This window comes from Coenobita brevimanus, chromosome 72 (assembly GCF_032717465.1).
Source record: "Coenobita brevimanus isolate Jiangsu-jjx chromosome 72, ASM3271746v2, whole genome shotgun sequence".
Lineage (NCBI taxonomy): Eukaryota > Metazoa > Arthropoda > Malacostraca > Decapoda > Coenobitidae > Coenobita > Coenobita brevimanus.
The window spans coordinates 20356462-20377331 of record NC_137025.1 but is presented as its reverse complement, the minus strand read 5'-3'; the positions used below and the strand labels follow the sequence as shown (position 1 = coordinate 20377331).

Below are 20870 nucleotides of genomic sequence, written 5' to 3'. Positions count from 1 at the left end.
AGCTTTTCTTATAAGCTTTTCTAATACCTTGCTTACAACACTGGTCAGTGATACTGGTCGGTAGTTGATTGGATTTTGTCTATTTCCCCTCTTGAATAAGGGGACAATATTTGCTTTCTTCCAAATATCAGGTAGTTTACCTTGACTCAAGGATTTCTTGAAAATTAAAAATAATGGTTTACTTAACTCCTTTGCACATTCTTGTAGTACCAAACATGAAATTTCATCAGGACCACTTGCTTTTCCTGTCTAATTTACTTAACTCCTCCTGTATTACTCTTTCTGCTATTTGTATATCTGGTAGTATGTGTGGACATGCATGTTCCTCATAGTCCCTCTCAAAATTTTTTTCTTCTGTAAAAACTAATTGGAAATTCTTATTTAGTGCTTCACAAATATCTTTCTCTTGTGTATAAGTGATTCCCTCGTCCGTAATGGATTGTATTATATCTTTTACTTTGGTTTTGCTTCTGATGTAGCTGTAAAACAGCTTTGGTTGATCACTACTTTTATTTATTACATCCTCCTCAAACTGTTTTTGGGCTTCCCTCCTTATTCTTGTATAATCGTTTCTTGCCTCTTTGTAAATATTATACGCCCTTTCACTATTGTGTCTTCTGTATCTATTCCACAACAAATCTCTTCTTTCTTTTGAATTTTTACATTCTGTATCGAACCATTTCTGTATTTTCTTATCTGCTTCTTTGTGCTGTGGGATGTACTTCTGGACTCCTATTTCATAAAATTCACAGAATTTTTTATATACATCATTTAAATCTTGTCCTCTAAGCTCATTTTCCCAATCAACTTCTAAGAAATACTTCTTTAGGTCTTGATAATTTCCCTTTTTATAGTATAGGCTCTTTTTGTAACTTTCATTGCTGTTAACTATGTCATATGCTATCCTGAAGTTGTAATTTAGTACTGCATGATCGCTTTTACCGAGTGGAGAATGATATACTGTATTAAACTGTCAATATCATTTTCTTGCCTAGTAAATATTAGATCTAGCACTGAAGGTACATCGAGTCCTCTTTTTCTGGTGGTTTCCCTCACATGTTGCATTATTACCCTCACATGTTGCGTTAGGAAAAACTCTTGCACGAGATCCAGGAGCTTTTGGTCCCAACAGCTTTCTTGGCTAATTATATCTAGAGTATTCCAATTTTAATTTGTATTAAAATCTCCAGTTAGTATAATTCTTTCTGATTTCTCTTCCATTTTATGTAGTAATGATCTTAAACTCTGGATTGTACTCTCTGCCAGGTCCTCATATTCGTCTCTTTCCCACGTGTTTGATCTGGGTGGCATGTATAAATTGGCTACAATTACTTTCCCTTCAGATATGTTGATCTCTACTGCAATCAGTTCTACTTGTGATGGTATATCTAGTTTTATTTCATTGACTTTTAGATTTTTCTTAGTTAATATTATAATTCCTCCTCGTCTTTTTAAGTTTCTGTCTCTTCTCCATATATTGTATTCCTCTAAGTTTAGTATATCATTGGATATCCTTGGTGTTAATTTTGTTTCAGTTAGACATTTTATATGTGGTTCATTTTCTCTGACACAATCATTCATCTCTAGTAATTTAGATACCATTCCATCCACATTTGAGTACATCAACTTTATCATCTTGTTTATATGCTTTTGTGTGTGTGTGTGTGTGTGTGTGTGTGTGTGTGTGTGTGTGTGTGTGTGTGTTCTTACCTAATTGTATCTTTACAGGAATGAGTCAAGCTCGTATTGTCCCGTGTCTTAGACCATATTTATCGTACATATCCTTAAATTTGTGAATTGTTTTGGCACACACTATTTCATTCGGTAGTGCATTCCATTGATCAATTGCTCTGTTTGGGAAACTGAATTTCCTTATGTCTTTATGACCTCTCTTCTTATGCAGTTTTTTGCAGTGTCCTCTTGCTGATGCTTCTGCATATGTTAAGTAATCATTTATGTCTATTTTCTCCTTTCCTGATATGCACTTATATAGCATTATCATGTCACCTCTTTTCCTTGTCTCCTGTAGTGTTGGTAGATTCAGTTTATTTAGTCTTTCTTCGTAGCTTAGGTCCCTTAAGCGTGGTATCCATCTTGTAGCGGCCCTTTGAACTTTTTCAATCTTTTCTATATGCTTTTTGAGATGAGGACTCCAGACTATTGATGCATATTCCAGGGTTGGTCTAATGAATGATGTTATTATCCTTCTTAGCATGTCTTCATTTATGTATGTGAATGCTATTCTCATATTTGCAAGCAGTGTATACATGTTCCGTACCTTCTCGCTGATGTGGTCAGCCGGAGATAGTCTGTTATTGATAATCACACCTAGGTCTTTCTCTCTTTCTGATGTGTATAGGGTTTTATTTCCTAACTTATAATCCCAATCAGGTCTTTTTCCACTTTTACCAATCTTGATTACATGACACTTGTCCACATTGAATTCCATTTGCCATGTACTACTCCATTCATGAAGTTTATTTAATTCTTCTTGTAGCTCCCTACAAGAGTCTGTGCTAGTAATTCTCCTTAGTATTTTTGCATCATCTGCAAACATATTCAGATAGCTCTCATTTCCAGTGTTACTGTTTATATCATTTATGTACACTAGAAACATGATTGGTGCCAGCACCGATCCCTGTGGTACTCCACTAGTCACTTCTTTCCATGATGAGTAGTTTCCTCTTAGTACTGTCCTCATTTCTCTTTTTATGAGAAAGTCTTGCATCCAACAAAACAGTTTGCCTAAAATTCCTCCTTGTTGGTACAGCTTCCATAAAAGTCTTTGGTGTGGTACTGTGTCAAAAGCTTTCTTGAAATCTAAATAGATACTGTCCACCCATCCTTCCCTTTCCTGTATTGTGTTTGTTACTCTGTCATAGTAGCTCAACAGATTAGTAACACATGATTTTCCTTTTCTGAAACCAAACTGTCTTTCTGTTATCATACTGTGTTCTTCTAGATGATTTACCCAAGCTTTCCTTATAAGTTTTTCTAATACCTTGCTTACAACACTGGTCAGTGATACTGGTCGGTAGTTGATTGGATTTTGTCTATTTCCTTTCTTGAATAAGGGGACTATATTTGCTTTTTTCCAAATATCAGGTAGTTTCCCTTGACTCAAGGATTTCTTGAAAATTAAAAATAATAGTTTACTTAACTCCTTTGCACATTCTCGTAACACCTAACATGAAATTTCATCAGGACCACTTGCTTTTCCTCTGTCTAATCTACTTAACTCCTCTTGTATTACTTTTTCTGCTATTTGTATATCTGGTAGTATGTGTGGACATGCGTGTTCCACATATTCCCTCTCAAAATTTTTTCCTTCTGTAAAAACTAATTGGAAATTCTTATTTAGTGCTTCACAAATATCTTTCTCTTGTGTATAAGTGATTCCCTCGTCCGTGATGGGTTGTATTATATCTTTTACTTTGGTTTTGCTTCTAATATAGCTGTAAAACAGCTTTGGTTGATCACTACTTTTATTTATTATATCCTCCTCAAACTGTTTTTGGGCTTCCCTCCTTATTCTTGTATAGTCGTTTCTTGCCTGTTTGTAATTATTATACGCCCTTTCACTATTGTGTCTTCTGTATCTATTCCACAACAAATCTCTTCTTTCTTTTGATTTTTTACATTCTGTATTGAACCATTTCTGTATTTTCTTATCTGCTTCTTTGTGCTGTGGGATGTACTTCTGGACTCCTATTTCATAAAATTCACAAAATTTTTTATATACAGCATTTAAATCTTGTCCTCTAAGCTCATTTTCCCAATCAACTTCTAAGAAATACTTCTTTAGGTCTTGATAATTTCTCTTTTTATAGTTTAGTCTCTTTTTGTAACTGTCATTGCTGTTTACTATGTCATATGCTATCCTGAAGTTATAATTTAGTACTGCATGATCGCTTTTGCCGAGTGGAGGGTGATATATTAAACTGTCAATGTCATTTTCTTGCCTAGTAAATATTAGATCTAGCACTGAAGGTACATCAAGTCCTCTTTTTCTAGTGGTTTCCCTCACGTGTTGCGTTAAGAAAAACTCTTGTACGAGATCCAGGAGCTTTTGGTCCCAACAGCTTTTTTGGCTATTTATATCTAGAGTATTCCAATTTATATTTGTATTGAAATCCCCAATTAGTATAATTCTTTCCGATTTCTCTTCCATTTTATGTAGCAAGGATCTTATACTCTGAACTGTACTCTCTGCCAGGTCTTCATATTCGTCTCTTTCCCATGTGTTTGATCTGGGTGGCATATACAAATTGGCTACAATTACTTTACCTTCAGATGTGTCGATCTCTACTGCAATCAGTTCTACTTGTGAGGGTATATCTAGGTTTATTTCCTTGACTTTTAGATTTTTCTTAGTTAATATTATAATTCCTCCTCCTTTTTTTAAATTTCTGTCTCTTCTCCATATAGTGTATTCCTCTAAGTTTAGTATGTCATTGGATATCCTTGGTGTTAATTTTGTTTCAGTTAGGCATATTATTTGTGGTTCATTTTCTCTGACATAATCATTCATCTCTAGTAATTTAGATACCATTCCATCCACATTTGAGTACATCAACTTTATCATCTTGTTTATATACTTGTCATGACATGGTTCTACTAACTTCCTCCTTTTTCTTCCATCCTGTTTGTGTACCACTTTCGTACCTGCAATCCTATTACTTTGTAAAAAAATTTCTTCTTGTCCTCTTCTGATCTTCCCTCATTTTTTCTTTTTGCTTCCTCCCTTTTCTCTTTCAGTAATTCCAGTTCCTCTTGTGTTAGACATCTTTTTATCCATACATTTTTGAACTCCTCTTTTTCCATGAGATTCTTTGCATTTTTTAGTATCTCTTCCACAGTGTTTACACTCTGGAAAGTCACCTTTAGAGGTCTTGTCTTGCTTTTCTCGTATTTCCCTAACCTTTTGTGTTCCTCTATGTCTTTACTACAGATTTCCTCTGATACTTCTTTCAGTAAGCTCATTACATTTGCCATCTCCTTTTTGTCTCTAGTGATTTTGTTTTTAATTTCTTCCTCTTCTATACCAGTGATTACTATTGATTTATTTATTTCTACTGAATCTCTGACTAACTTTGGATTGTTTTGGATTATTCTTTTCACTTCCTTTTTAATGTTTTTTTCCTCCACCCTTGTTTCTAAGTCTTTCTTTACTTTCACCATTTCAGCATACATGATTTCTACATCATTTTTGTAGCTTTGCACAGCTTCATTCACCTGTGTTATCTTCTCCTCAATATCACTGCTCTGGTCCATAAGACTGCTTGCTTGTCTAATTGTCTCTGTGTCATTTTTTAACTCTTCCATAACACTCTCGTGATTAACTACTGTACTTCCCATTTCACTCACTTTCTTCCTAAGGGTATTTAATTCCACTGTTAGTTCACTGATGGTTGTGTCTTTCTTATTGGCCTCCCTTCCCAATTTTTTTATCTCTTCCTTTTGCAAGTGCATTTGCTTCTTTATTTCATCAATTTCATTTTTGAAAGCCATTTCTAGTTTGTGTACACGTTCAACCAGTCTATTGTGAGTCTCAACTTCAACCAGTTCTTGGTAGAAATCATCATTTTGCTTTTTACTTTTATCCCTTTTCTTTTCCAAATTTGTTTTACTGAAGTATGGATCCATTTTGTAATACTAAATGAACAGAGTGTGTACTTACAAAGCATGCACGCTGTCCCCGTCTTGCTGTAGTATAAACAAACCCAGCTGACTCAACGCATCGTGGTTCTTTGTTGTTTGAACCAGTCTTATTTAAACTTATTATTTCCTTTCCTTTTAATAATGAAAAATCATTTAGTCTAACCTGGTACTGTGTGTGTGTGTGTGTGTGTGTGTGTGTGTGTGTGTGTGTGTGTGTGTGAATAAATTGGGAGTGTGTGGTTCTGTCTCAATTACCCCCCTTTTTTTGGAGGAAAGCAGCCTAGGTAGTACAGTAGATAGGTTATGGAAAAATTAACTTTTGAATTTAACATAAAAATACATTACTGATGTTCAGCATTAAAAATATGTCTGATGTTATGTGCAGTATTAAGGAAAATTAATCACTGTATATGAATTTAACACCAGAATATATTGTCAATATCCAGTATAAAAGACATGCCACTAAACCATGGAAACTCCCACAAACAATTAAAACTTTTGTACACAACCTGAGAAGAAAGTAGGATAACAAGTGCATTATCAGCTAACCTTGCTCTATATTGGCTCCTCTCAACCCAAAACAAGTAGAAGTGTTGGTCCATTCCAATCTGGAACTGCACTTGACTATAACTCTTTCCCTTCCACAACTGCTCATACTCCCTCACATGTAACTAGTCCACTTCAGCATTATAGTTATAGGTGATGAAGTTAGTGAGAGTCATGTCTGAGTGTACTGTACTGCTTATATGGATCAGACTACTATATACATTGGCCATCACTACCACTGCATTAGACAAATGATATTTAACCCTTTGAATCAAATGATGTCTTGTCAGTTTGTTCTGTCTCCATAAGATTTTATTCGGTTCAGGAGAGTTTTCAAACCATATGGGTTTCCACCTTTAATATACCAGCAACAGGTCTTTCTTAGAATGAATAAAATCGCCTGGAGGGAACTGGGTTAAAATATCAGGTGATTTCTTCTGATTTATCCTTGCTATCCCCTCACTTTTATTTGGAATGAGATACAATATTATAGAAGCTACTGCAACTGGACAGAGCCTTCATTTGCCTCTAAAAAAAAAACAAAAAAAACAAAATCTCATGTATCTATTCATCATCTAATCCTTTAGTGCCCCATCAAGATCAGGGGCCTGTGGCTAGGCTACTCAGTGAAGACACGAGTGACCAGCTGCTCACCAAAGCAGCATAATCGTGAGCAATAAACCCCAACCATCCTTTGGACTTAGGTACTTATTGGTCACACCTGGTTGGAGCACTGTAACTAATATACTATCGTATCATCTGGGGATAACTAGAATAAAATTTAAAGACATAACCATATGGTATGAGTTTAAGACTGGTTAATTTCATGGAATAAACAAATTTAATGCCTATCTCATCGGATACAGAGGCTCCCTACCACCCCTACCTTACAGTAGCATACAGCAGTCTTGCATGTTATTTTATAAAATTTATAGTGCTGTATATCAATGCAAAAGATGTAGAAAACATACAATGGAATAATACATTTCAGTATTAAAAATATATCCCTAAGGAAGAGGTGCTAGGAAGCCACCCAAGCAGATGAGAAACCAGGTCATTCTGGGAGTTGTGATGTTTATACAATAGTACAGTTTTGGCTACTGATATCATACACTGACCTAACAATACAATCATATATATAAACAATGCAAATCACAGGAGTCTCACAACTTGCACATTTGGAAGCAATGTTTGATACTCTGCTGCACACAAAGCCATAGGGCAGTGAATGGTTCATTCAGGTTCATTCACTCTATGTTAAACGAATACCAAATGAGGGTGAATTCACAGAGAAATTCGCAGTGAGATGATTGGGAAGCCCGTGGAAGATGACATTTTTTTTTTTTTTCCTGTTCTGAAGGAATACCAATTACTGCTTTCATCTGTACCTCAAAAGGTGTTGTTCACTCTAAATGTATGCTGATGCTATAGTAATGGCTAAAAGTTACACTTCACAATACTGGAACAAAGATCCACACTTCACAATATTGGAACAAAGCCCTGACCCACACTTCACAATACAGTACCGAAACACACTTCACAATATTGGAACAAAGCCCTGACCCACACTTCACAATACAGTACCGAAACACACTTCACAATATTGGAACAAAGCCCCGACCCACACTTCACAATACAGTACCGAAACACACTTCACAATATTGGAACATAGCCCTGACCCACACTTCACAATACAGTACCGAAACAAAGTTCTGACCCAAAGTGTTTGGTAACAAGTGCACAGAGCTGCTCGAATACAAGATATACAAAACAAGATACAGTAATCCCTCCACTATCCGATGTAATAAAGCCAAAGGCATGTCCGGAAAGTGGGTCAGTCCGGATAGTGGGCCCCTGCCTCCTGGACTGGTACTTATGGACCCTAACCCAGCCTAACTCAAAAAACAATCTATATAACTCTACCAGACATGCATCGCAACTATTTAAGACCCTATTCACACAAATAAGGGACAGAAAGTATGAAGTAAATGAAAAGGAACCAGAGAATGAGGAATCAGAAGTGAGTATGGAAAATATTTGGCAGTAAACAGAGTACTTACAACACGTCCATGGCCGTTCGTTACGAAGGTTAACCTGCCTCCTCTAAGGCTCTGGCAGTGATGAAAATGCTCTTGAAGCATGTACAGTAATCCAGTGTTGTGCTGCACTTAATCCTTTGCACTATGAGTTATAATTGTTTAACACTGCACATTCTGTTCTTGATTGCACCATGCCAGTTTCAACCACCAGTTTACACTGTGTACTTAATCTTTGCACTCTGAATTCTAATTTCATTACACTGCACAACACTGTAAATTCCCATGTGGTCTAGTGGCGAGGTATTGCAGTTTATTCACAAAACCGAGCATGTGCGGCATCCAGTGAATGAGCGTCTAGTCAGGATGGTAGTTAGGTGGTAACTGGGGAGGGATAGGGGAAGGCAGGACGCAAGCAGGGAGCGTAAACACAGCTGTTCGACGCTGCGCGCCAATTTCAATGTACAGTTGAAAAAAATGACGGATTTTTTTTTTTTTTTTTTTTTAACGTTTTTTGGCCATTTTTACCAATGGCCCGGACCCAAAATGTCCGGTAAGTGGGGAGTCCGGAGAGTACAGGGATTACTGTAATTTAATCACCACAAATGAAGAATCTGTAACATGGAATGCATCTGTACAAGCCATGTATGCCCACTAAATGAGAGGAACTTACAAACATTGGATAAACAACAGAAACTTATGAGACTGTAAGGATCAATAGAAATTGAGCACCACGAAAGAATATGCACCACAAAATAAAACATACTACTCATTCACACATTACCATTCACTCTTAAACCTTTCTTAATTTCTTGCTATATTCCTCCCAACCAACAAACAATATTCTGCTACATTCTTTTTCTAATAACTGGCAACCAACACCATAATGGGTGTCCCTCCTGTGATGCTGGAAAGGGACACCCTCAAGAGCTGGCACCAATGTAATTGGCCAGCTCCACTGCCCAGTTGTACAAAAGACTGGCAACAAGCCTACACATCGTGGCACTGAGTACCCTGGCTGGAGTGAGACAGCTGCAGCATCCATCTGCAGGCCATATTTCATTTTTCCCAGCATCTCACCATGGGGAAGGACCCTGGTCTGACCTTGGCAAGGCACTGTCCACCACAGGGGGTGCCATTTCCCTACATAGTGAATGTATTGTACCTACAGGACAGCATTACAGAAGCAACTGCTTACCTGTGGTCAACAGGTATGCTCAACCAGCTTCAGCGGAAACAACAACAAATTACAGTAAAACCTCAATATAACGGACTTCAATAGACTGGAATTTGCTTTTATTGGACTCAAGGAGCTACCGGACTAAATCCCTATATATCGGAAAAAGTCCGATAAAGCCAGAAGCATTCCGGACTGCCTGACCACTTCGGGTATGTTCACCACAATAAGGTAAATAAAAGACATGTTTATCACTGTACAGTACAGTATTATTATATATACTATACCATTTGATTAATGTAGTGATGTTATAACACAGTACAGTACTGCAGTGGTGGTCAAAAACAGTTTAAAAACTGTTCATGAGATCTGCACTAATGTCTGTTATATCGGAAAACGTCCGGGTTAGCAGGGGGAAGTCTGGATGTCGTTTTTATCAGAATGGCTTGGGCCCCAATTAGTCCATTATAGTGAGGTCTTACTGTACTCACAATTCCTTCCCTTTTTCCCGAAAGGATGATGGTGGAATGTAGAAGGGCACCTTCAGCCTGCAGTCACTGAGTTTACATCAAGGGCCACACCAGTAACCATCCTGTGTTCCCCACTTAGAAGCATAGGAGCCTGGGGCTGGGCTATTCAGTCCAGACATGTCAAGTGAGGGAACCAGTCTCAAAGCCCTGAGTGGCATTATGCTAGCAATAAAATCTAACATTCCTTGGACGTAAACTTTTATACTCTTATCAGCTGGTACATCTGGTTGAAGCACCTTTGCCCACTAGTCCATCTATGTCAGATGGACAAAACTACAATCACTATTAAATTTCATCACTCCAATGTCTTACACAGCTCACAATCATCTTGTTACAAATTAAGCCTTTCAATCCAGGGACAATCTCTAGTTTATTCTTGCTATTGTATCTTCAAAGATTTTATTCAGCTTGGGGGAGATTTTCAAACTGGAAATGTTAAAAAAAGTAAGTTGCAGTACAGCCTTCATTACTCCTTGTATTACCAGGATACTCTTCAATGCTGAATAAAACAGTCAGATGGTAATACAAAATGAGACAGTAAAACATAATACATGATTAAGGTGGACTAATTTAGGGAAAGGGTGTTTATCATAACAAGTTGTTCATCTCAGAGCGATGTTATATGGTACCAGAAATCAGTAGTTTAACCTGCATACCAACTTAGTTTTCACTATTTAAAAAGCTTCCACAGTGTTTATTCAGTCAGCAACAAAAGATAGTGCAACTAAACAAACAGTAGTAAGGTTCTGGGCCCATGTTTGGTGCCCTGTTTTGGGCCATGTTTACTCACTTTGGAAATGTCTTACTTTACTGATCTGCCTTAAGTCCACCTTAAGGAGGTTTTACTGTATAAAATAGGTCTCTGGACTGAAGGGGTTAATAACCATATATCCACCCCATTACAATAGAATTGCCTTGCACACTACTCTTACACTCAAAGCATACTCAATATTCACTTTGTTCACAATTCGTGGCAGGATACAGCATGTCAGAAAGGGAAGGGGGGAGGTATTCCTACTGGAATTACCACTTAATCCATTTAAAATCAAAATGCATTTTTATTTTACCTGTTTTAATCGCTGAAATAAAATAATATGTGAGATACCAGTATTTATTATATAAATTTGGGTAAACACATGAGTCCCACGAAAAGGTCTCAGCCTTGCCCAAAAATATCACAGGAGAAAGACTGTTCTTGTATTATTTCTCAATATAGCCTCCCCTACGTTCAATGCACTTGGTTCACTGACATTCAAGCACTGTTATCCCATCACAGAAGAAAGTTGCATCTTGAAGCTCCAAATATGCTCAACAGAATGGATGACTGCATCACCACTATGAAAATAGTGGCCATGCTGCTGCTGGGATTTCCATTTGGGAAGCAGTTAAATGTCAAATGTGGCCAGGTTGGGTGAGTAAAGAGCATAACAGTTCAAAGCCACAGTTGGTTGTTTCAGCCACTGGCACCTGTGCTGCATGGACAGGGGCATTGTCCTGGAGCAACAGCATGCCTGCTTGCAGCTTTCCTCTGTTTCTCTTTGACTGTTTCATTCAACTGTCACAATTTCTCATGCATAACAAGCCCCATTAATGGTCTGACCTTTCTGTATGTACAGTAATCAATCATGAGAATTTCCCCAGCATCCCAAAACACTGTTGCCATCATTTTACCAACAGATTCCACTTGCTCGAATTTTTTGGAAGATGGAGAACCAAGATGTTTCCATTGCTTGCTTCAATTCTTTGATTCAGGTTCAAAATGGTAAACCCATGTCTCATCCTGGGCCACATATCTCCTGAAGAAATTTACTGGATCTGCTTTGAAATGAGCCAAAAGTGTCCTTGAAGTTTCCAATCTGGTCAGCTTCTGGTCTGGCATCAACATTCCGAGCATCCATCTTCCTAAGATGTTTGTCAAAACAGTGTGCATTAAGCCAACACTGATGCCCATGGTATCAGCTATCTGTTGCACAGACACACATCTGTCATTCATGAATATCCTGACTGTAGTCATCTTCAGTGCTCTCCCTGCCCTGTTTGAAATCAGCAACCCACTACTCTATGGTGGAATGGCAAAGTGAGTCCTCACCAAGTGTGCAGACCATGTCTTCATGGATTCCCTTGAGGGTCATACCCTTCTTTTACAGATACTTATCACAGCACAGGCTTCATTCTTGTCCATTTTTGCGTTTTCCTCTAGCTTACCAAATTTTAAAAAGTCTCAACTGCAAACACATAAAGATTTGAGTTCTTAGGCTTTATAGTACATTCATACCCAAAGGTGTGGTTACTCCCTTTTGTTTCTGGGCAAGGCTGGGGACTTTTGGAAGGACCCACATAAATAGTGTTCTTTTATTATAAGTAACCACTGGTTACTTATTTCATTAGTTACTATATTATTCTATTATTACACCATATTTCACCTCCAGTCTATTACTAACCAAATGCACCTTAATCCCTTGAATCTTGTGATGTATTTTTCCATTTTATTATACCTAATTAATACAAAGGGTGACTGATGTTTTGAGCCTGACCCAAAAAACAGTGAGATAGGCAAAATGAAATTTAGTCTATGTAATCTGCCAAATAACATTATTGTGCAAACCAAGTTTCTTGTTCCTAACACTTTTCATTTCCTTTTGGCTGGCTATCGACGTGAACATACTCGACAGGTGTTGTGGAAATGGAGAAACTCAAGTACCAGTCCGTGATCAAGTATATTCAGCTGAAAGGCATGACTCCATATGAGATCCATGAGGACATGGTGAACACTTTAGGGGAAGGTGCTCCTTTGTATGCCACGGTCAAACATTGGGTCAGAGAATTCAAGTGTGTTAGGGACAGCCTCGAAGACGATCCAAGGTCAGAGAGGCCATCAATCGTTACCACACCAGAAAACACTGACCTTGTCCTTGGGATGGTGATGGAGGATCGGCAACTGCCATCTCGTCAAATAGCAGACAGGATGAGCATGTCCCAAGAGCAAGCTGACAACATTCTGAGGAACAAGCTTGGCTTGTCGAAGATGTGAGTTCCCTGGGTGCCAAGTCTCCTGACCCAGGAACAGAAACGCACACGGTGCACCCTGTCCACCAACAATTTGGAACTCTTCGAAACTGATCCAGAAAATTTCCTGGCTCGATTCGTTACCATGGACGAGTCCTGGGTTCATCACTACCAGCCTGAGACCAAACAGCAGTTGAAGCAGTGGAAGCACACCTCCTCTCCCACCCCAAAGAAGGCCAAGGTCACGGCCTCGGCTGGGAAGGTCATGGCGTCCGTTTTCTAGGATGCACGAGGCACGATGCTGGTAGATTATCTCCATAAGGGCCACACTGTCACTGGACAATATTACGCCGACCCGATGATATGCCTGCACAAGAACATCGAGAAGAAGAGGCCAGGAATGCTAACCAGAGGGATCTTGTTCCATCAGGACAATGCTCTGGCCCACACCTCGGTGGTGGCGATGGCAAAAATCCATGACTGTGACTTCCAACTCGTCCCTCACCTGCCGTACTCACCAGACCTCGCACCCTCTGACTTCCACCTGTTCCTGAACCTGAAAAAGGATCTGGTCAGACAACGCTACGCCACCGACGAGGAGGTTGTGGTGGCTGTGGACGCCTACCTTGGGGCCCAAACTAAGGACATCTACTCCAGCGGGATCCAGGCACTCCACCACCGGTGGAAGAAGTGTGTTGACTTGAAAGGAGATTATATTGAAAAATAATGCATTACAAGATTTCTATTGACTATCATTTCCAGGAGGCTCAAAACTTATCAGTCACCCTTCTAATTACAGATAATACAAGTTTTTCTACTGGAGGGGTTATAGATACAGTCCAGCCTTCAATAACCCTCCTATTTATTAGATTTCCCTTAAGCTGACTATGTTTATCTGGTGCTGGCCACATGAAAGAGAAATATACAGTAAAACCTCACTATAACACTCTAAATGGGGGGAAACCTAAGCTTATAAGCCAAAAATCCACTATATCTGATGGTCCCCTGAGGTGGGATTTCTAGCACATTTGAAAATAATTGGCAATATAGTATATTCTAACAGTAAAAATGAAAACTACAGTGCAATCTCCTAAATCACAGCTTTTTGGTACTGAGCACATGCTGCAATTTGAAAATTCCATGATTCAGAAATACCTACTCTTATGGCAAAAATTATGGTATTGTGGGTCTGTCATCTCAGAAAGTTGCTCCCCTACATCAAACTGGTCACCAGCACACATTAACAACCCGGAAGAGAAATTAGTAATGCATATCTAATGGGAATGAACAATATTGTAAGATTCTTACCTAACTCTGACTGACGACACTGCTTGAATGGAGAGGGGATGGGGGAGGGGTTCCAAAGCTTGAGACAGACTACGGCCTCTCAGCACAAGGCAGATGTGCTGCCATCTTTATGCCGCTTCCTTCTTATCAACCTCCCTCAGGAATCCCGCAAGTCCAGTGTGGAGACAATGGAATCGATGTTATCGTCACCCTTAGGTGCCTCCACATTGTCAGAAGAGTTGTCAGTTCACTGAGTTCGTAATGGTGGGCAACTTTTGCTTTCTTCTCATCACTCTCAATCTTCCTTATTACATCTAACTTTTGGGTGTAAGTTAACGCTGGCTTCTTCTTCCCCTTCCTCAAAGAAGTTGTAGGCTTAGGAAGGTTACAACTGGCCATGGTAACACTGGGCAGTGGAAGAAGTACCTGGGGAGAGGGGGGTGATCCTCTCATAAACCACACTGGAACCACATGCTGACAATGGAGAGGAGACAATGCACTGAGCTGGGTGCCAAGGCATCAAGAACATGCATCTTTCACGCCTGGTGTGGGAGGGACGCGCTGTGACTGGCTTATGGCAAGTGTTATGCCTGAACATAATTGGTTTAGTAATTGCCATGCTTGACTATGATTGGTTTACGACCGGCTGGATGTGCGGACTTGAGGTAGTGGTGGTACATATTACACTAGGCATCAGAAAAGCATCACCTATGAGGCTGCATCTGTGAATTTCGTGTAATTTTCACAATTTGCTGATGTTGCAAACCGTTGCATGATGTTTCCGCGTATTATGAATCCGCTATTTAGAATCACATGATTTAGGAGAGTCCACTGTATCCATTTTACACTAACGTGGCCAATAATTTTGCCCTTCTGCAGTTTTATTTCACATCCTTGTCATTGCACTTCTTCATGAAACACATGACTGCAACCCACTGCACCTCATTTAATGGACACAGTTTATTATAGCTGACAGAAGTCCAATGGCTTCATAGTGTCCGTTAAATCTGATATTCGGTCTATCAGGGAAGTCCAGTGGCTTCATAGTGTCCGTTAAATCTGATATGTGGTCTGTCATGGTATGTTACATTAGGGTTTTACTGTACATCATTAGACTGAAGGTATTAAATAAGAACAGGCTCCTTACTACTTGTCTCAGCTTCTATTATTCTTTCTTTGTCTTGGGGGTGACATTCCAGTAGTATATGATTTGTGCTAAGAGTATTCCATTAGCTAGTGAGGCCACAGAATAGGTAAGAATGATGATCTGATCCCCGGTCTCCTGAATAGACGTGAAGATGCGAGCCATGGAACCTAGGAACAGCATCGTGACAGTGATGGCTGACAGCTGCCCGGTGCTACCGTTGGTGTAGTTTGCAACCGCCTGCACCATCTGCAAACCATGAAAAACTTTTGACAGATGATCATCATTTCCACTTCTTTTTTTGTCTTTTTCCACCTAAGAAAGTAATGAGGACCTCCCAGGGAGGCCTGTAGGGCAAGAGATGAGTGACCACAACTATAGGTCCTGTGCTAACTCTGTATTAAAAAAAAAAAAATCATATAACTTGTTACAATAATACAGCCAGCAATTATTTATTAAAAAGCTAAAGCCAAATACTGTCTAATATCAGATATATTTCATCATCATCATCTTATCCCTCAATTCCCACCTACACGACTGAGCTAAATATAAAATAATGAAATGGTTGTGGTCATGGGATTGGAACTCTGCTCTACCAACACTTGTGGTGCGTGTGATTTTACAGCTGCTACTACAATGAAACCGTAAGGGATAAACACTTGTGTTTATATATAATTCCTCATCTGAACTGCAATTTTTAAAACACAAAGATAGCTACTCTTGCTATCCATACAATACCTTTCTACATAATTTACAGAAATACATCTACACTTCTAGGTCCATTCACTAGCAGTATTCATTAAGTACTTTTCTTCCCTTCCCAATCTTCTAATGGTATTTTTAACAACTCTACTCTGTTCTCTATACTAAGTGAACACCTTCTTTTCTCAACATGTTTATTAAAGTTGTTTCATTTTTTAAGGCTCCAACATGCTTGTATGCATCGGCCTTGGTCACCTAATGGCAACTCTCCATAATGCTCAATCTTTGGCAGCCTCCCTGTTCAGCCCCCTAACCCTGAGGTCACACTTAATGACCTCGTCCAAGGTCTTTTTTGGTCTACCCCTTGCAACCCCATCTCTAACTTAATGCTTCTCACTTTCTACACCCAATTATCATCCCCCATCCTCTCCACATGCCCAAACCACCTCACTCTACCTCTCCTCATCACAACACCAATACACTCCAGTCTCATCCTACCTCTCAACTCTTCCATCGTAAACCTAGCACCCCCGAGGCCTTGCATTCAGGAATGCACTGCACATCCACCTAATCACTGTCATTTCTGTACGTTTGAGCCTGCGAATATCCTCTTCCTTTACTGCCCAGGTCTCACTACCATACAGCATTATACTCCTAACACATGCTGCACACAAAGATCCCTTAGCACATAGGGAGAGCCCTCTCAATGCCAGAAGTGACAAAAGCTCCCTGAACTTTTTCCAACCACTTCTCACCCTAGCCACAGAGCTAGCACCAGACCCACCTCCAGCACATAACAAGTCTCCCAAATAACAAAACTCTTCACACACTCAAAAGACTCAAAAGCAACTTCCATCCTTTCATGCCTGACATCTCCACCTGCTCTCCATGCACACCACACACATAAAATCAGCATTATCTCACAGTCTACCTCTAATACCACTACATCGCTTATGTACCCACTTATTACAAACACTGCACAAGATGGAATTACTTTCCACACCTTTGTGGAAAATTGCACATGGCCACTCTCCCTCTTCTTTGACAGTACCGCCACCAACCCTAGATATCACTTTTGTTTTATCTGCATTTACTCTTCAGCCCTTGTGCCCCATACCACCTCTCCACTTCCTAAATCTTTCCTCTGCCTCCCTTTCATTCTCTGTAATCAACACCAAATTGCCAGCATACACCTCCCACGGGAATCCGTTTCTGAGGTCACACAAGAGGGCTTCAAGTACCATGATGAACAACAAGGGACTCAAAACTGACCCATGATGCACACCAACATTTACGTAAAACTCATCGCTCAAATCTCCATTCACTCTTACCTGGTCTCGAGCACCCACATACATGGTCATGACCATCCTAACCAGTCACTCCTCCATCCCAAGCTTTCTAATTGCTCACCTTGCCACCTCTCTAAGTAATCAGCCAAAGGGCTTCTCCATATCAACAAAAACAAAACACAGTTCCCTTTTCTTACCTACTGGATATATTTTTCCTGAAGCTGTCGAGTAATGAATATGGCATCAGTGGTTCCCCTGCCTGGCATAAACCCAAATTGCATCTCATCAATATTCACTCTTCCTCTAATCATACCTTCTAGAACTCTCCATTATCTTCAATTATCTGATCTAAAAGCTTTATATCTCTCTAATTTCTTCTTTCCAAGGCATCACCCTTCCCTTTGTACATATTTACAATTACACTCTTCAGCCAATCATCTCAGACAACAAACTCATATATAATCATGTTAATCAGGTCAGTGACTAACCTCACTCCAATATTTCCTGAGGCCTGCAACATTTCAACAGTCAACCCAGACACACCTGATGCCTTCCCCATCTGCATCCTCCCTATTGCCTCACTCACAGTAGCAGTGTCATAAGGCCAAGGGCCAAACACTGGATCTGCTGGCTCCAAAGCTTCCCTGTTCCAGTCAAACTCCTCATTCTTCATATGTCTTTAATATCCCCACTGTTCACCACTATCCTTCCTTCATCATTTTACACACACCGCTCACCTATAATATCCCAATTATCCCTCTTCACCAGATTTTTCACCTTAAGTATCATATTCTTCCCTTCCACATGAATTAGGGTATCCAGTAAAAGTCTCTGTGACTCAAGACTTCGCCCTGTATACCTCTCTTCTAGCCCTACGCTTGGCAGCCAAGTAGCCTATTCCTTGTGCTGCTGGTAAAAATTTCTTCATCTTCAAACAAGTCAGTACCATTACATCATACCCACCATGTCACACTTACATTACTATACCTACCCTCAACAATGTCTCATACCAAAGTATTCTACTTATAATCTGATACATTACTGGTATTCACTGCATCTGGCATATACCTGGTCTGCATTATATACTGTATATATACTGTATATATAAGCAGATTCACATGGCCATGTGGAATGTGAGAGGTGTGAATGGGGAGAGCAAGAGGGTGGAAGTGGTGAATGCATTCAAGAGTGCGAGATGTGCCGTGATGGCACTGTGCGAAACAAAGATGAAAGGGTGTGAAGTGGAGGAGTGGCAGGGTGTAAAGTGTGTGAGGTATGGCATGAATGGGTGAGGAAGATGTTTTGTTGATGAATGAAGTGTGGCAGAGTGGAATGAGAGTTTCCAATGTGTCAGCTTGAGATGTATGTATGTATGTCAAGTTCAAGCTTGAGAAGGTGAAAGTGGCTGTGATTGTCGCATATGCACCATGTGATGACAGGAGTGAGAGAGAAAAAGACAGGTTTTGGGATGAACTGGATAAAGCAGTGGGAGAAATGCCCAGGAGCCATAAAGTAATTGTAATGGGCTTTTTTTTTTTTTAATAACAGAAGAGGAAGGAAAAACAAATGAATAAAAAAAAAAATAATAATAATAATCCAAACACCAGATTACTGGCATCCTCCATTCATAAAATGTCAGTAACAGTTGGACTTGAACAGCTGTAGGCTGAAGTTTGGGGGGAAACAACTCCAGGGAAGCAAGTTCCAGAGAGATGCAGTTCAAGGAATAAAAGAATTCTGACAGGCAGAGTTCTGCAATATGACTGTGTGACATTCCAGTCATGAGCGCTACCGGATGCCCGTGTAGCACGAGGGAAGGCATACAGAGGTGGCACAATGGACACAACTTCGTCTGAGCATTTGCCATAAAAATATCTGTAAAATAATGCAAGGGAGGCAACATTCTTTCTTACTTGTAGGGGAGGTGGTTTACTTATACCTGCAGGGTTACTAAAAATTCCAACAGCTTTGTTCTGAATTTTGTCTAGTTGTCTTAATGCAACCTCTCCACATTCATTCCACACGGGTGAGCAATATGCAAACTGAGAGCGCACATGGCTCTTATAAACTGCTTGTCAATGAAGTTATGGACTCTGTACAATAATCCCAAGTTTCTTTGAGGTGGTTTTGGCAAGTAATCTGACATGAGAGGTCCAGCTGAGGGCACTATTAAGTGAGACACAGAGAATTTCAGTACAGTAGGCTCGCACAGTGCGCGAGAGATTGGGCGGTCCACGACCTCGCGCACTGGGAATTCGCGTACTGGGAATACATAATCTTATGGGAATAATTACATATGGGCGGTACCCTCTCATACCTGGACATTTTTTGGCCCTTAGAGACATAATAAAGATCATATTTTTCAGACATTGTACTAAAGCTATAGCTACAATAACAAAAATATGGGTAGTCACCTTAACAACAGTAGACAACAGGCCTGATAACCTTAAATAACAAGGTTTCCGAGGCGCGGCAACACTTACAGCACTGCACTCCCCACCACACCTCCCACCACACCAACACTTCCCTCAACAGACTCCTCTTGAGCACCTTCCCCAGGAGCATCAAAGTCACTCACTTCGGCCATAATCCCTTCAAAGTCCAATGCTGACACTTCTGACATTGCATCCTCTTCATCCTCAACAGGAACAGGAGCAGACAATATCGCTGGTTCTGCAATTTCACCAACTTGAGCCCGTTGTGTGTAGCTTGTTATGAGCGTCTGTCTTCTCCTGTTTATTTCTTCCCTGTGCCTGTCTGCGTAGAAACGGAAGAGTTTGTTGATACCAACCAGAAGTTCCTCCGTTCTTAGGTTTATCACTCCCTGTTCCTTCACCTCTTCCTTGGGCTTATCCACGGCAGCAAGGATCTTGCTAATGTTTGACATACACAGCTCAGTCCTGCCTTCCATCACGCTAGGCTGCTCAACTTGACTCTGCCTGGCGTCGGACTCTGCGTCAGCCTCGTCTATCCATTGCAACACTTCCTCGGGAGGCTGTTCCTCAGTAGCAGTGTGCACTTCTTGTATGTCTGCCAATGTAACGTCCTTGAAACCTGGCACAGCTTGTGCTGCTGTCAGTGTTGCTGCCTCAGCCTTGGCCATTGGTTGAATGGCCGTCTCCTGGGTCGTGCATAAGTGAGGCACGAGCATTCGCCACGCATGGTTCACCGTTGCAGGTGTAATCTGGCGCCAAGCTTGTAGGAGAAATTCAACTGCGTCCTTCACCGTAAAATTATCCCAAAATGCCTCAACAGTCATGGCATCTGTGGCAGGTCAGGATACAGGTGCTGGTGGAGATGGAACGGGAGCAGATGCCTCATCAAGGTCTTCGTCGTGATCTTCTTGTAGGGCATGAAGCTCCTCTTGTGTGTCGGTCTTCCTGCGTAGGTAGTCGTACACTTGCTTATGGTAGAAGTGCTTCACAGTGGCGATTAGTTCTTGATCCAGTGGCTGCACTAGTGATGTCGTGTGGGGTGGCAGAAACACAACAC

At 40.2% G+C, this 20870-nt stretch overlaps 1 protein-coding gene across 1 annotated transcript in view; it reads right to left on the bottom strand.

Moving 5' to 3' along the window:
- Positions 1 to 15035: 15035 nt before the first annotated feature.
- Positions 15036 to 20870, bottom strand: part of LOC145407278 (mannose-P-dolichol utilization defect 1 protein homolog) — a 77360-nt gene continuing 71525 nt past the window's right edge. Inside the window, exon 4 of the mRNA XM_080278313.1 lies at positions 15036 to 15636. Within this exon, the coding sequence (XP_080134439.1) occupies positions 15409 to 15636 (228 nt within the window). The 3' untranslated portion in view covers positions 15036 to 15408. The remainder of the gene's footprint in view (positions 15637 to 20870) is intronic.